Here is a 16,247-nt window from a genome sequence, read left to right on the forward strand (position 1 = left end):
CAACATTATAACATGGCTTAAAGCTCACTAGAGTCAATTTTTGTTACCTTTAAAAAACACTTAAAAAAACTAAATTTAAACAATTGATGTTGGTTTTTCATTTTGTGAATACTTGGTAAGCTAATCTTGCATCACAGAACATAAACAAAACATAACCTTGATCGAAAGGTCAGCCTAAACAAGTCAGCTGTATGTGCTGTATGGACTTTGAACTCTGGTGATAGATATTATTTTTATAGATAAAAACTTCAAAATAGAACAGAACATGTTCAGTAGCTCAAAGCTGGCTTCTGACTTTATTGCAAGTCAATACTTTGAACTTAAGTTGCTAGTGCTGACTATTTCATATCCGAGGTTGATAGAATAGCAATATTTGTACTAAAGTAAGTTGTACTGTTACTTCAAAATAATATTACTCAAGTTGAAGAACCAAGTAGTTGTCCAAGAAATTACTCAAGAATAAAAATTATTTGGGGAAACAAAACCAAGGGTGTAACACCAAATCCTGGGCCCTGGGTACAAATCATCTTGGTGGGCCCACACTACATGTTGTCTAATGAAAAATGCACATTACAGGCTTTGTGAGGGGCCCATTCTTGTACTGGGCCCTGCACTACATGCACTACTTGCACTACATCCCTCACTACAACTCAAGTAAGAGTAAGTTAAAGAGTAACTGTTGGGATGTACAACAGATTTATAATTATGCATACCCTAATAAGCGGTGCAAGAAAAACAAATGTTCAAATTGTCAACATACAACCCTACATACTACTACTACTACTACTACTGCACATTGTACCAGGTTTAGTGTATTGTTTTGTATCATGATTTTGCAATGTGATCATTTTTTTAATATTCTGTGCCTCCACTCTGCTTTTAAAAATAATGGACATTTTTCAAACAACATTCAGCCAAATATTGGTAATAAACCAGATCACTCATTATTTATGAGCTTTTATCAGTGTACAAATGCAGAGCAGAGTGACCTGTCAATATTGCAGGTTAAACAAAAACCTCTGAGTGTCTGACCTTGTAATGTCAAAAACTGTTCACATAATATCACAGCAGTTCCTGTTCAGTCCTGATTTAGACCTGGTTTAGTCCATGTTTCATCCAGATTCAGTTCCATGTCTAATTTTGACCTGGTTTAAAGCCACAGCAGGTAACATTTTAACCAATAAATACTTTAAAAAATACATAAAATGTTTTTGTTTTGTTATCTTTTTCATTTTGGTTGTGCTGGGTATTCTGAGGAGGCTTGCATCTCTACAGACCTGTGTAGTCTGGAAGAGGGCCCCTTCCTGCTCGTTTCAATGGAAATGTTATTCCTTAAGCTTTAGTGTTCCACACAACATAAAATGTTCCGTTTCCATGGAATCATGCAGGAGACGTGCCACCTCCAGAAAGTTACACAGTCTTACTTTTAAAAAGGTACAGTGTGTAACTTTGAGGAGGTGGAAAGTTACCTGGATGTTAAAAGTTAAAACCACCCTTTAGAACTTTCTCCATGGCAATAGATACATTTTATGCCATACTATGTAATATTATAGCGAAAAGAACATTATTTCCATGCAAACAAGTAGAAGCAGGCCCTCCTCTAGGCCAAATAAGAATCAGGTTTGTGGAGAGGCAAGTCCGCTCAGAGTAAAGACATGATTTACTGGGCAATAAAAAGATCCATAATGAATAACCATGCTTTCAGATTATTTTTAATTACTTTAAGTCTTGTTTCAGACCTATTTCTGTCTAGCCTTGGTATACTAGTCCTGCTTCAGTCAAGGTCTAGTCCTGCTTCAGTCAAGGTCTAGTCCTGCTTCAGTCAAGGTCTAGTCCTGCTTCAGTCAAGGTCTAGTCCTGCTTCAGTCACGGTCTAGTCCTGCTTCAGTCACGGTCTAGTCCTAGTTTAGTCTTACATTTCATGCTTGGTTGTTGACACTAACCTGTTTGCCTAGCTCCATGTGAGCCTGCATTCCTCTGCGCTAGAGTTGCTTTCTCTTCTCCAAAACGGCATCAAATCATTTCTCAAATTTCAAAACTCAAAAAAAAATATTATCCGAACAGCTCACAAGGAAATCCGATAATGCTTCTCTTTACAATTCCAAGTAATGTTGTGCACTTTCCCAGGTACAAATGAATCTTTATGCTTGTCTCAATGGCAGTTTATCCCATTCAGAACAATGCAGTTACTGACCAAGCCATAGTCACTTTAACACCACACTGACATCATCGTCTTTCTTGTTCAAATATTTTCCAGTTTTGGTTTTCCAGTTTTGCATAAGTTGCAGTTTTCCGAAATGTATCTGTGAAGAAAAATAAGGAAACGGTATAAGTGAAAGCAACATTGTAATGCAAAACAAATTCATTTCTAGACCAAAACTAAATGTAAGACAGACAGACTTTTATGCCACAAACCTTTAAAGGTCTTATACTACTCAAAATGGACTCTTGTGAGCTTTAAGTCATGTTATAATGTTGTTACCTCCTGAAAAACAGACCTGGAGTTGTGTTTTATTTCATTCACACATGCTTGAGTGATCTTTAATTATTAGTCTGTCTACATCTTCAAAGCTCAAAATGCTGTGTTCCACCTTGTGATGTCATGAAGCAGTATTTTTCAAGTTAACAGCTATCTTTTAAAATTAGTTCAGTAAAGATGGGCAATTCCAGAACTAAAATGATCCAAATTATTCGAGCGAATCTGTATGGAGTTTACATCACAAAGTGGAACAGAGTGTTTTAGTTTGATAGAAGTCTAAATGTGCATGGTTTGTGTGTTAAACGTGTGAAACAAAACACAACTCCAACTCCGTCTGTTTGTGATGAGGAAACAACATTATAACATAGATCATTAAACAGCGTAATATGGGTCCTTTAAGAGAGCTGTGCAGTCTCACTTTGTGCAGTTATATCTTCGTAAAAAGGGTTAAAATAAAACCTTGTGTGTATTTTTAGGGTAAAGATCGACCAGTATAGCCTGTGCTTGAGATTTAAGGTTGATAGTCAATATAAAAGCCCAAATATATCAGTCTATCTCTATTTAAGATGTACACTGTGAAAAGAACCTTGATTTTAAAATGCAAAAAAAAACTATTGTTGTGTCCTTAGGCAAGACACTTTGGCCATTCTGCCTAGTTTGAATGAGTGTGAGTGCTGGTGATGGTATAATACAGGGACGGGATGAGACACAAATTCTACGAGGCGAGACATGAGTCGAGATTCAGTCCACAAGATCGAGACAATTTTTTTATAATACTTTTTTTTTCATAATTTTTGCTTGATTTAATTTTACAGTTTTGCTGTCATTGTAACGCTGCTTTTTGGTATAACAGCTTCTCAAGAGGAGTTACTCGGCAAAGTTAACCCTTTTTTATCCAAGGCAAATGTAAAACTGATTAAGAAAAAATCTCACGAGATCCTTTTCCACATTATGCAGTTTTGTAGCAATTTTGTCTAATGAGATCTTGTGGCATGAGATCTTGTGGCAACCCTGGTATGATGGTAATGATGCAGACAGGCCTCACTTTTGTCTGTCAGTGCAACAGTAACTTACTAGTAGTAGCTAAATCCTACCACAAGGCAATGTATAATGCAATATAAAGTCCCTTGGCATTCTTGAAAGGCAAAGCATTATTATAACGTGTCCTAAACGTGTCTAAAAATGTGTTTCTAAAATCGTTCGGCCCCACCTATCAGAGCCGGGATGGAGAGAAATATAATAAATAATGAATTAGGGGTGTCAAATTATCGCGTTAATTGCGATTAATTAATTACAGTCATATTTAGCGCGTTATGTTTTTTAATCGCGTTAATCTAATTTTTTATCTCTAACTTTACGGTTTCTGTATGCGAGTTGCTTTATTATAAAACCTGTTTTTATGTGTTGTTGGGACAACAACAACACACACAAAAAACACATTTATACATTTTTTTTTATTTCGGTAATTCCACTCATTGCCGGAAACCCACACAAAACGCACGCAGTAAGAGCGATGTAAACGTCATGTTAACGTTGGCGGCGTCAGTCACACAATGGACGAGGTGGAAGAGCCAGTAGAACAGAACCAGCAGTGCACAGGTAAAAACGCATTCGTGTCTTGGAAATTATTCTCCCGACGTGAAATATAAAAGAAAATAACAAATATAATATCGCCTACAACTTAAATGTCACTGGTGAAAACAACCTGCATAGGCTCATGATGTCTGCACTACTGTCCTATACACAAACACACACAAACACACACCTTCATCAACGTCATTAACCTGAGAACGTGCGGACCACGTTTCCTTCCGTAGTTACTGCGCGGACACCGACGTGCTCCTGTGCGCCTAGTGTGGACCGTGTTTTCTCGCGTACGATGCGTAAACTGCGCTTCCTCCTGTGCGCCTCTAAACCAGAACTAACACCAAGACTAAAACCAGGACTAATCCAGTCCAGGACTAAACCAGGTCTAAACCAGAACTAAAACCAGGTCTAAACCAGAACTAAAACCAGAACTAAAACCAGGTCTAAACCAGGTCTAAACCAGGACTAAACCAGAACTAACACCAGGACTAAAACAGGATTAATCCATTCCAGGACTAAACTAGGACTAAAGCAGGTCTAAACCAGGACTAAAACAAGGACTAAAACCAGTGATCTCATATATAAAGCATTTCTCTATCAATAATATTTTTAATATGGTTAAGGAAAAACTGGACTTTTTTTTGTCTTTAAGTAGACAAAGGTTATTATGTTCAGATATGCTCATCTTTGCTACTTTACAGCAAACAGTTTCTTATTCATGGAGACTTGGGCTCAACAGCCAATTTGGAGAGATTTGTTAAACAATAAATGACTTTATAAAGTCACTTTTTTTTTATCTATATCAGTCTTTTGATCTGCCACAATAATGTAATAATGAATTTAAATGAAAATACCTCAAATTGAAGGCTTTTCTCAGCAATTTTTTAGGTGAGATTAAAATGAGATTAATTAGATTAATTAATTACAGATCATAATTAATTAATCTCTCAATTTTTTTTAATCGCATGACAGCACTATAATGAATAAGACTAGCCAAATCCAAAGGCATTGAGGAAATTGAAATAGAAATTGAGACAGTTTAAAAAGAATATAGGTTATAAAACTTCCACAAACCTTTATATCTAGACAAACTTTATATCATGAGAAACTAAAATTTGTCAGAAATATGCAGACAAGAGCAGGCAAAAGCTTTTGACAGCATGGATTACAGTCAAATGCCATACAGTTATGTGCTGTAGAGGTCTTAACCTGTTCTCTCAAATATAATTATGTTTAATTAGAAGTAACAAGAATGGCTAAGTGTATATTTTAAATCAATTTACAAAGGTACAGGATGTTAGCTATGCGGTAAAGCTGTAATCAGTAGGTTACTAATTGGTTTCAAATACACATACGAAAGAATACAAACTAGAATACATCCGTAACACTAAGCTGTATAAATGAGGACAAAAATGAGCCTATTTTTGGTAACAGTCAAAATTTTTTAGGTAATATCTTGGTTTTTCTTGCACCTGTTCATCTTATCTCAGTTATCCACTCATCTCAAAATGACAGGCTGCTGACAGATAAACCAAGCAATGTAAAACAATGGCCCTCTATTACAAACAGGATACAGGGAAGTTTATTTAAAGGTATTCAGGCAAACATGTATATATTTTAAGGAGTTTTAGAGCTTCTTTCTACTTCAGTCCTGGTTTAGTCCCAGTTCAGTTCCTGTTTAGTATCGTTTTAGAACTGGTTTAGTGCTGGTGTAGTCCCGGTAGAGTCCTGGTACAGTCCTGGTACAGTCCCGGTAATGTCCTGGTACAGTCATGGTCCTGGCGCAGCCCTGGTTAAAACCTGGTTCTATACACAAATAAGACCACAAATAAATATGCTGGTGCTTATTTTGTCAATACCCATGCTGTAGAAAAGGCTTTTTTTATTTTTTGTTCTTGAATTTTAGTTTTTGGTTAACATACAAATACCTGCAACACATTTGACTCAAAATACAGAACTGAGAAATTGAGCACCTGTGTTGAAAATCTATTCTTGTCAAAATGAAAGTCCCAGTGGTTACCAACAATATACCAATGAGTAATGAATATGATTATTAATATTAACTGCATTATTCATTTAATTTTGAACCTTCTGAACCTTCTGTCTATTCAAACTCTAGGCACTAAACTATGCATACAGTGATTACTTCAAGTGCTCCAAACGTACCATAAATATATATTTCTTTAAGAAAGGGTATTGTTAAAGTAGTGATTAAGGGCCAATGTTTTACTAATGCAGTGCAATCTGGATTAAAAGAACAACAGCCCATTCATCAAAACCAAGATTTAAAAAAAAGATTAAATGATTAAACATTTAATTCAAAATGGAGGCTTGGCAGTCTCGTACAGTTGCTTATCTGCTTATAAATAAATCAGACTAAAGCAGCATGGTTCTAGTTAGTCATACATACAAGATCCGAAGAAAGCCACCTTGCGTATCCACTATAATGAAAATCGCAAAACAAGCAAAGCGATATACTGTGACGTTAATTACTGAAAAAAAGCATTTACAAAATTATAAAGACATGGATTATTAGGTAAGGATATGGAAAATCACGTGTGTAATCCAAGATAACGCTGTTCCAAGCACCTTGCTGTTGGCATCTCTCCTTCACCACGTAATAGCCCTACGCGTGTTTTAATGCAACCTGTCACGAATAATTAGAGCGCATTACAGTGTACTTACAGCCAAGAGCAAAGATGAGGTCCCCCGCTTCGTGTTTACCCCCTGGGAGTCGTGTCACCGTCGCAGTTTCGATGTCTTGGGCAGTAAATTGGGTCAGTGTTCCTCTGGCAGGTTCAGCTGATGCGACTCCAATGCCAAACCATAGATAAATACAACTTCCGGCGGGGACTGGGGTTTCACAATAAAAGAACAAATTGCGGTTTCTTTTATTTTCTCATTTTTATGTATGCAATTTTAATGCAAACAAATACATAAAAACGCACTATAAACAAAGTGAATAAGTGTAGAGGAAATAAGTAAATATTGAATTATATTGATACATCAATGAACTGTGAATAAGTGTTTTTATTAATTCATTATAATATTATATATATATATTATAATAACAGATAAAGGTAAATTTATTCGTTTTCGCATTACCCTCAAAATCCATAAAAAAACATAGAAGGTTCCAAAGATTTTTTTTTTTTATTATTTATAAATACATTTCACTTGCATTCACACAATTTAGTAGTTGTTAAAATTAGTTTAAATATAAAATTAAAAATATATATATATATATAAATTGTGTTGTATACGATATCCGGTTGTCCTTCGCCACCTGCTGTTCGTTGTTAAGGCAACAGCTGTGCTGCAATACATTGGGTATTTCACAGTTTTTATGCTGATCTTTGTTTTTGTTTTTGTTTTTTTTTCCTATAAAACTCAGACCAAAGTTAAAAAAAAAATATATATATATATATATATATATATATATATATATATATATATATATATATATATATATATATATATATATATATATATATATATATATATATATATATATATATATATATATATATATATATATATATATATATATATATATATATATATATATATATTACAAATAAAAAAAATAATTCAACGTATTCCATAGTGACTGCGTCGACCCAAAATGGCGAATGTGATGTTCTAACTACACTTGCTCCTATTGGTCCACTCATATTGAAAGCTTATTTCTATTGGCTGCTCCGGTATTATTTTGGCACACGTATCCGGAAAGCATGAGCAACGAATCAACCTCGTGAAAATCAGGAGAGGAGAGTAAACAGTGAGTTATTCATACTTTTAAAGCTTATTATAAATATTTAAACAAATGTATTATTTGTAGTTGTTTAGAGGAGACAGTTGGAATGCAAAACAAGGCAGTATCTACATTGACAATGGGGTTTTAGGATGATACACGTGGCATATGGAGTGATCTTTTGACATTACTTGCCTTTATTTAATAATTGTTAAGGTAATGATGGCTGAAAGCGCGATGGACGGCGGCGAAACGAACGGGAAAGATGAACAGAACGAGGGTAAAGATGGAGAAGATGCAGGAGTTGGTGGTTTGAGTGATGCCCAGAGAGAGGTGCTGGAGAGGTGTCTTCATGCACTCAAACACGCCAAGAATGACAGTCACATACTCGCTGCACTTCTTCTGGTGAGTGGAGGGAACGTTGCACTGTGGACGTTGCACTGTGGACGTTGCACTGTGGACGTTGCACTGTGGACGTTGCACTGTGGACGTTGCACTGTGGACGTTGCACTGTGGACGTTGCACTGTGGACGTTGCACTGTGGACGTTGCACTGTGGACGTTGCACTGTGCCATTTCTGATGCTTGTTGTAATGGCTATGTAATTATTTTTCTGGAATGAGCAACAGTATGGCATTACATTTGCCTGTCTCCATGGAGACACCACACCAAGTTACAGGTCAAACAGATTGTTTATAATTCTATATATTGTAAAAAAGTCAAGTATTGGAGTACAGTTAAACTCTCACATCTCACAATGACTGCAACAAATGCTCTATTTGTCACACACACATAAGCACAGTATTAAGTGTATGTAATGTCCTATTGTGTCTGGGACACATTACAAGACCTAGCAAAACTTACATTCTTCACTAGTAATTTCATTAAATGTGGTTTGCTTTAAGTGAGTCCAACACAAAATTTCCATCACTATCAGTGATGGGTAATGGATTTTTTTCTGACTTTCAAACTCTTGAATTAAAATGTGGAGCAAAAAATATCAGAAGTGGAAACTGGAGGTTGCAATAAATTAAAATAATTAAGAATAATTCCATATCTTTCAATTTCTAAGACAAATTTCCTGGCCTTAGCAGAACTGGGCCGTAACACAAAATAATTCCAACATTGTAGTTTCAAGTAATAAATTGCAGTTTGTGAAAATTTTTGTCTCCCTTTTTCAGATCACTCGCCTGTGCCCTGCAAACCAGTTGGACCAATCCACTCTGAGGCGTATTTTTGAAGCAGTTGGTTTGAATCTTCCAGCTCGCCTCCTGGTCACAGCCATCAGAGGCAGCAGCGAGAGCTCGGGTCTAGCCCCAAATGAGCTCCTCTCCCTGGGCACCGCCCTCCTGGCCGCCCTGACCACTGATCCGGAAATGGCTTACAAACCACAGCTTCTCACCACTATCCCCATTCTACTACAAATCCTGTCCAACCAGCAAAAGCAAGAGGACAACAATCAGGCTGGAGAAACTATGGGAAGTCTGAGAGGGCAAAATTCAGAAAGCAATTTTGTAAAAAGTGAGCAAAATGGAGATGGCGCCAGCACACAAAATGGTCAATCTACAACTCAGTCTTTCACTAAAATTGATGAAGCTATTGCTGCAGACTGCTACCAGGTTTTGTTTTCAGTTTGTGCTTTACCACTTGGTCCTGAGCAGCTTTTAAATCGTGGGGCTGTCCGTGCATTGTGCCAAGCTGTGGAACAAAACCAGACTTTAAGCCACGAGAAGGGAATTCCACTTTTAGGATGCCTGCTTTCTGGAAAAACTAAAGAAAAAGCGTGGAGCAAGAATCCAGCTGAACTGTTTAACTTATTGACAAAGCTGACAAAGAATTTCACACAAACTTCAGAGAAAGACAAATTAGAAATGTGCACTAAATTGGTTCAGTTTTTGCCTCCGATTGGATCAAATCTAGAAAATGAAAAATTAAAAGACATTGCATGTCAAATTTGGGGAGTTCTAAGGCCGATGTTACAGTCCAAGTTGACGCCAAAGCAGATTGGTCCAGTGTTGGTGCTGGGGGCTTGCCTTTTGGACGTGTGTGGATGGGAGGCAGTAGGACCGCCTAAGTTCTGCTGTTTGTTGGTGAATCGCGCCTGTGTGGAGGTCAGGATGGGCCTTGAGGAACCACCAGGAAACCAACTCAGTCCAGAGACACAGCAGACACTCACCGGTAGGTTTATCTTAGGTATACTGATATACAGACGTTCAACAATAGTTAATCCTTTATCCTTTTTTTAAAGAATAGGACTAAACAAAATGGTTCCAAGTACCCTATTAAACTCGTAAATTTGCAAGGAATTTGTAAGTAATGAATTGAAGATCTGAGTGCATTATGTAACTCTTCTGATGTGTCGTCTGCCAACTGCTTGTGTCCATAAAGATTATAGCAAGTTATAGCATTTTCCAGAATATTCCAGATTATAATATCCCAGAATATAATATATTAGTATGACATTTATCTTGCCTGACAAGCCAGTCCCTTCTACATTATGTTTGAAAACAGGAGGGATTGGGACTGGATCATAGAGCGTGAAAAACCTCTATCCAAACTTGAGACTGTCCAACTAGAGCCGCTACTTTGTAGCACGTCTCTCTAATGCAGAAGATTTCTTCTCTCCAAACATCCAGAACCAAATAAAATATGTAACTTATTTTTCTTGAGATGAACAATAGTTTGATGCTTTGATTGTTCATTCTTTAAACCTTGAGGCTTAACCTGTCGTCCTGTCATTCTCAGGCTGTTACCGCATCATGGAGGCGGCCATGGAGCAGGCCTGTGTCACAGGGACCAGTGCCCCAGCACAGGGCACTGTCTCTGGGCTCAGTCTGCAGCAGAGCAGGCAGGTCCTGGAGGTCCTGCAGGAGGCTTTCTCTGCTGTGATCTACCACCTACAACAGGTACAAGGGGCGGGTAGAACTGTTAATGCTGGTATGATCGACAGGGTCACAAATAATACCAGTCAATTTATAGAGGACATGTGCTTTTTTTCAGGTACTTAGTAATTGAATTATTTCATCTGTTTCCATTTTGTTCATTTTAAACAATATAATCAAGCAATTTAAGCAATATTGATCTAAAACGTCTTAATAATACAAATGGGTCCATTGATTTACTGTTCTACTGTCCAAACTGCAGAACATCTTCTTAATTAAGTTCAGTATATTGATAAAATTGATGATCATTTTTATGTAATTTCTCAGGTAATATTTGTGTTTTCATATAGAAATATCCAGATTGTTACTTCTATATTAAAGACATGTCCTATTTGTGCAGGTGGATCAGAGTCGCTATGGAGACCCTTTTATTTTTGCCACTTTCCGCTCACTGTGCTCGTGGCTGGCTGAGGAGACTTCCTGTTTGAAGGAGGAAGTGACGGCCCTGCTGCCCTTTCTGATTGGCTACTGCAGAAGTCACATAAATGATGATGGCGAGCAAACAGGTCTCTCTGATTGGATGAACCAGTCAGTGAATGGAGAGCGAGCAGGTTGGACTGGGAAGGAACCACTGAGGTAAGACCAGTATAAATAAATGGAGTGTGTGATTTATTTTCACTCCACACTTTGTGGGAATACAATAATTGTAGCCACAGCTGCCCTGGGGTAGACGGATAGAGGCATAGCTGCCAGTCTGTGCCATTGGCCTCATTACTCACTCACCACATTCATATATAGGCAAGATGGGTCAAGTGTATTGCCTAAGAACACAACAACTGTACATTTACCCAAGTGGGGTTTGAACTGTCGAGCTTCAGGTTATTGAACAAACTCTTTTAATTTATTTATTTGCTGCTTTTCACTATAATATACATGTACAGAAATGGGCCTCAAGATACAAAATACAAACAAAAAAGATGATTACTATGATAAAAGTGAATAGGCCAGTCTAAACAAATAAGGCATTTGACTGACATCACAAAATTGCACCTGAAGCAAAATTATCAGTTATAATGGTTTAAAACATTGTGTTTTGTGTTTCTTCAGGTATCTGCTCCCAGCTCTATGCCACCTGTCAGCTGAGGACATACCCAGGAAGCAGCTCCTCTCCCTGGACACCCCGCAGCTCCTCGTGGGCTTCCTATCTCAGTCTTGGAGCTTTCTAAAGGAACAGTCTCCAGCTCAGAGAGACCCCAGTCTGGAGACTGCCTGCTCTGCCCTGCTCAACTTCACTGTCACAGAGCCCCAACGAGTCAGGTACAAGCCTCCAGGGAGATACAAGGGTTTATTTCAATGCCATACTGTGGCACATTCCAGACAAAGCAAAAACACCTTCCTGGAGACAAAATAGTGGCAAATGTAACAATAAGTTGACACTGATTTACACCGTTGGTTTAGATGGTATGGCTGCAATCATGAAGACACAAAGTATACTAACATAAAAGTATATTACATGATAGGGTTTAAGTCTTTTGGAAAAATATCTAATCCCTTCTTTTTCCTCTTTTCGTTTTCTTTTCTGACAAGAATTGTTGATTAAATGTTTTGAAATCCAGACTTGGTACGTACTGTACATTTTAAACGCGTCCAGGAGTATCACATGTTCAGAGAAGACTGAAATCTGAGCTGTTAAACAAATGTAAGAATCCCCTGCATTTTAGAACATGTTTGTAGAGCTCTAAAATACAGGGTTAGCAGCTTTTATTAAAGGTTTTATATTACAGGAACAGTACAGAACCACTTGCCTGACCAGCCAAAACCACATGCTATTACAGCACTGTACAAGGACATTATGGTCAGGAACAGTTTCCTGTCTCCATTTGAACAGAAAGGAGAAGGGACTGACTCACCGGGCATCTAAACTGTACCCTTTTATCTTGTAGGAGTGACCCCTGTTTCCGGGTGCTGGAAACCCTGTTGAGTGAAGCTCTTCCTGTTTTGGTGCATAAACCGAGTCTGTTGGTTTTAGCAGCAAACTTCTGCACTTTGGGTCTAATGATCGGACGACTCAGGAATAAAACCGGTGAGTGGATTCATACTGTGCAGCTGACGTCATCAACATCCCCTGGAAGTGTGACACAACCTGGAGGTTCTGCTCTGTTATGAATTCATTGAGAAATAGGGTGGAACAAAAAAAAAATCCCCTCAATCAGTATAAAGGGTAAAATATAAAGAATGATTTGAAATATAGATGGTAATTGTAGTTTTGGAAAATATATCTCTGACAAAAAAAATTCTGTTTTGTTGCTGAAATTAGTTTGGTTCTAACTGAATTTGATTATTTTTCAGTTTTCCCATTTTTGTGTTGCTTCATTTAGTCCTGTCTACTCCCCTAGTTTGTTTTTACATTTCACACTGAAATGTATTGATTCAAATCATCTTGTTAAATAAATTATGTTGTGTTTTTTGTTTGTTTGACCCTCAGTCTGTGTCATATTGTATCTCTCAGGAGGGATTAACCATGGAACTGCTAAAGACCTTTATTGAAAACTTTCTATATTTAGTTCTTGATCTATTTCCCTTTCTTCCTCAGACTCTGTTGACTCCTCTCACCGCCGCCTGCTCTCCTGCTCTCTCCGCTTCCTCCGCGGCACACTCACCCCTGGCTCTGACTCGTGCCCAGCGACGGTGAGCCCTGCCTGGGGTCGCTGCTGGGACGAGGTGGCCGAGCTCTGGAGGCTCTCTGTCCAGGCTTTGGGCAGCTGTGTGCGGACTCAACCGTGGATCATCTCCCTCATCCGAGACGAAGGCTGGTTAAAGCATATGCTCACCACTTTGGGACAGTCCACAGCCCTGCCCGACGAAGATACACAAAACGCCCTGGAGGAGGCGCTGTGTGCTGTGGCCGACCAGTGTCAGCTTTGTAAACAGGAAATCCACACTGCCATGAAAACTGACAAAGGAGGGTTGAGCTGTATGACCAATCTCAAACGACTAGCAGCTGCTAAATAATTCTAAATATGAAATTAAAGCATTCAGAAAGACAAAGTATGCTATTGTCATTCTTCATATCGCCTGTGAATCTGTAAATTAAAATGGTAAATAATGCAATTAATAAAGAGCTATTTTATCAGAAAATGTTTGGCTTTTTTTTTTTTTTTTTATAAATTCTTCTGGAATGAGTCAGTTCCATGACCAGATAGAATTCACTTTTCAAGGAGCATGCAGTGTTGTCCTGATACTAACATTTCAAACTCTATTTTCAATCCAATCCACTTTATTTCTATCGCACATTTCACAAAGAGTTTCCAAAGTGCTGCACAAATACAACATAATAACAACAATAATAAGATGATAAAATAAACTACTAAAATAATACTAGTCTTAAAATAATAAAACCAGTAAAATAAAATAAAAACTAAATCATAGAATAGAAATAAACTAATTAATAAATTAAATCAATAAAAACACATAAAAATAAAAAACACAGAGGAGCACACAACTCACACGGTGTTAAAAACCAGAGAATAAAAGTGGGTCTTATTTTGATACTAAGGAACAGACTTTATACTCAATATTGATTCTGATAGCACAATGATAGTAAAAACACACAAAGAATGTGATTTTCAAGATTAAATGGCAGTACTTTACATTAAATTACCATGTAATTGCATTATAGCTCTGTATTTTTGTAGTTGTCCAGGTACGTCCCTGGGTGTATACTTGTCTATGTGCTTTTATATTTGTTCTGATACAGCTCAACATCATTCTAAAGCTAATCAGGAAAGGTTAATTTCTGTCCTGTGAATGTGACTTTTTTAATATTGATACCTGCTCAAATGAGTTTAGTCCTTACACTCGTTTTCATATAGATTAGTTTGGTCTTTGATACTTTTGACAACCTTAAGAGCATGCACTGATTTTTGTTGTTGTATAGTGCTATTAAAAGCAAAACATGTTGATATAAAATAGTTAAAACCTATTTCCTTGGGTACACACTGGTTTAGACCACATGTGGTACTGGTTTAATCATGGTTTTGAGTTGGTTCAGTTCTAGTTTAGTGCTACATTATATTACTTTATGTTAAATGCTTAGTTGGAAATATAGCCTTAATCATTCATTCTCACACTGGGGGTCTATGGGTTTGGTTATAAAACATAAAAGCTCCTAAAGCAAATTGGACTTAATCCTGGTTTAGTGCCCGTTTTAGTCCTGGTTTAGTTCTGTTTTAATCTAAAATCTAAATCTGAAGTCTTAAAAGGTCTACATAGAATTGGACTAGATCATTGCTACAGCAGTTCTAACTAAGAAATGACCCAAAAGAGGACAAAAACGTGGATAAAAGATAGTCCATTTTAAACAAATATTTGAACTGTAGAGACCCTTGCATACCACCAGAAGGAGCTTGTGTACCACAGAGAAACACTGCCCTACACTCAGATTAAATCTTCATTTGCAAAGGAAACGTTGATTAAAAAGAAATGAATTGCTTCTGTCTGCTAATCCAAACTAGGCTACATGTTTACAGTTTACATTAAAATAGTAAAAATAGTAATGATGTAAAATTCAAGCTAAGAAACCATTCGTTTACCCGTAGATGGCGCTGTTCCCTCTCTTTTCTTTTCGCGTCTTGGGGCTGTTGGCTGCGCTCAGAGCCACAGCGGCCTCGGGGCCTTGGATAAAACCTTAAAATAAAAACAACGAAAGACGAATAAGGAAAAAATAAGAGTGAAAGAACAGGTTTATCTTTTATTCTAACGAAAAACAATTCAATATAAATTCAAACATTTTGGGTTATATCAAAACCACAGAGCCAATATCAAGTTTAGTACAGTTTTTATACAAATTTATGGGGTTAATTTGATGGGTTTTAGATGATATCACAACATTCTACTGTATACATAGGCGCACAATATTCAATACAGATAGGACAGCCAAAATGCATGTTGTTAGAATTGAGGATGTTTTATAATTTAGGAACTAATTATAATAGTTTGACCAATTCTAATTTATCATTTATGCTTTTTTTATTTTATTTATTTTTTTTTATATATAAACCAACTTTCATCTTGGTTGTTGTGGTGAAGCCTATTTCCTTTTTGGTGACCAGTGAGTCTTCATTAGGTTCTTCTTAATCCAGTAATTTAGTTTGAAAAATTAGGCCTGTTATTGGGGTTAACTCTAAAATCGAGTTAACCCCGGTGTAGCCCTGGTTTAGTCTTAGTCTAGTCTCAGCACATTTTCAGTTTACTCCCCATTGAACCAATTGTTGAACCATTTTCACGCTTTAGTTTGCCCTTTGGCCTATTGATTCCTCCCTCCTTCCTTCCTTCCTTCCTTCTCTCTCTCTCTCTCTCTCTCTCCCTCTCTTTCTTCCATTCATCTTTTGGTCCACGCGTCCACTTTGAATACACTGAATAAACTTTTTTTTTTTTCCACCTGCCCCCCCTCCCTCCCTCTCCTCCTCTCCTCAACCTCCTCCCCCTCCTCTCCTCCTCCACCTCCTCCTCTGCTCCACAGGCTTCACAAAAACTCTTCGCTTGAC

The 16,247-nt window shown here is 37.4% G+C and overlaps 2 protein-coding genes across 2 annotated transcripts in view; one reads left to right on the forward strand and one right to left on the reverse strand.

The window, feature by feature from the left end:
- Positions 1–6,913, reverse strand: part of LOC110159230 (KIAA0319-like ortholog) — a 38,925-nt gene extending 32,012 nt beyond the window's left edge. The window contains 2 exon segments of the mRNA XM_020923771.2: positions 1,944–2,303; positions 6,752–6,913. The gene's annotated coding sequence lies outside the window, so the exon portion shown is untranslated.
- Positions 6,914–7,737: 824 nt separating this feature from the next.
- Positions 7,738–13,839, forward strand: ncdn (neurochondrin). The gene is made up of 8 exons (XM_020923795.2): positions 7,738–7,847; positions 8,037–8,225; positions 9,001–9,997; positions 10,565–10,725; positions 11,102–11,337; positions 11,809–12,018; positions 12,645–12,784; positions 13,295–13,839. The coding sequence occupies exons 2-8, from the start codon at positions 8,040–8,042 to the stop codon at positions 13,711–13,713; spliced, it is 2,349 nt and encodes a 782-aa protein (XP_020779454.2). The 5' UTR covers positions 7,738–7,847; positions 8,037–8,039; the 3' UTR covers positions 13,714–13,839.
- The last annotated feature ends 2,408 nt before the right edge of the window (positions 13,840–16,247 follow it).

The sequence above is a fragment of the Boleophthalmus pectinirostris genome, unplaced genomic scaffold, assembly GCF_026225935.1.
Source record: "Boleophthalmus pectinirostris isolate CB_2022bp ecotype Guang Dong unplaced genomic scaffold, ASM2622593v1 HiC_scaffold_21, whole genome shotgun sequence".
Classification (NCBI taxonomy): Eukaryota; Metazoa; Chordata; class Actinopteri; order Gobiiformes; family Gobiidae; genus Boleophthalmus; species Boleophthalmus pectinirostris.

Excerpts from the sequence above, each read along its gene's own strand:
- ncdn (XM_020923795.2), top strand. The coding sequence starts at position 8,040 with ATGATGGCTGAAAGCGCGATGGACGGCGGCGAAACGAACGGGAAAGAT. Across the intron at positions 12,019-12,644 it reads ACAGAGCCCCAACGAGTCAG|GAGTGACCCCTGTTTCCGGG; the intron begins GTACAAGCCTCC and ends TTTATCTTGTAG. Across the intron at positions 12,785-13,294 it reads ACGACTCAGGAATAAAACCG|ACTCTGTTGACTCCTCTCAC; the intron begins GTGAGTGGATTC and ends TTTCTTCCTCAG.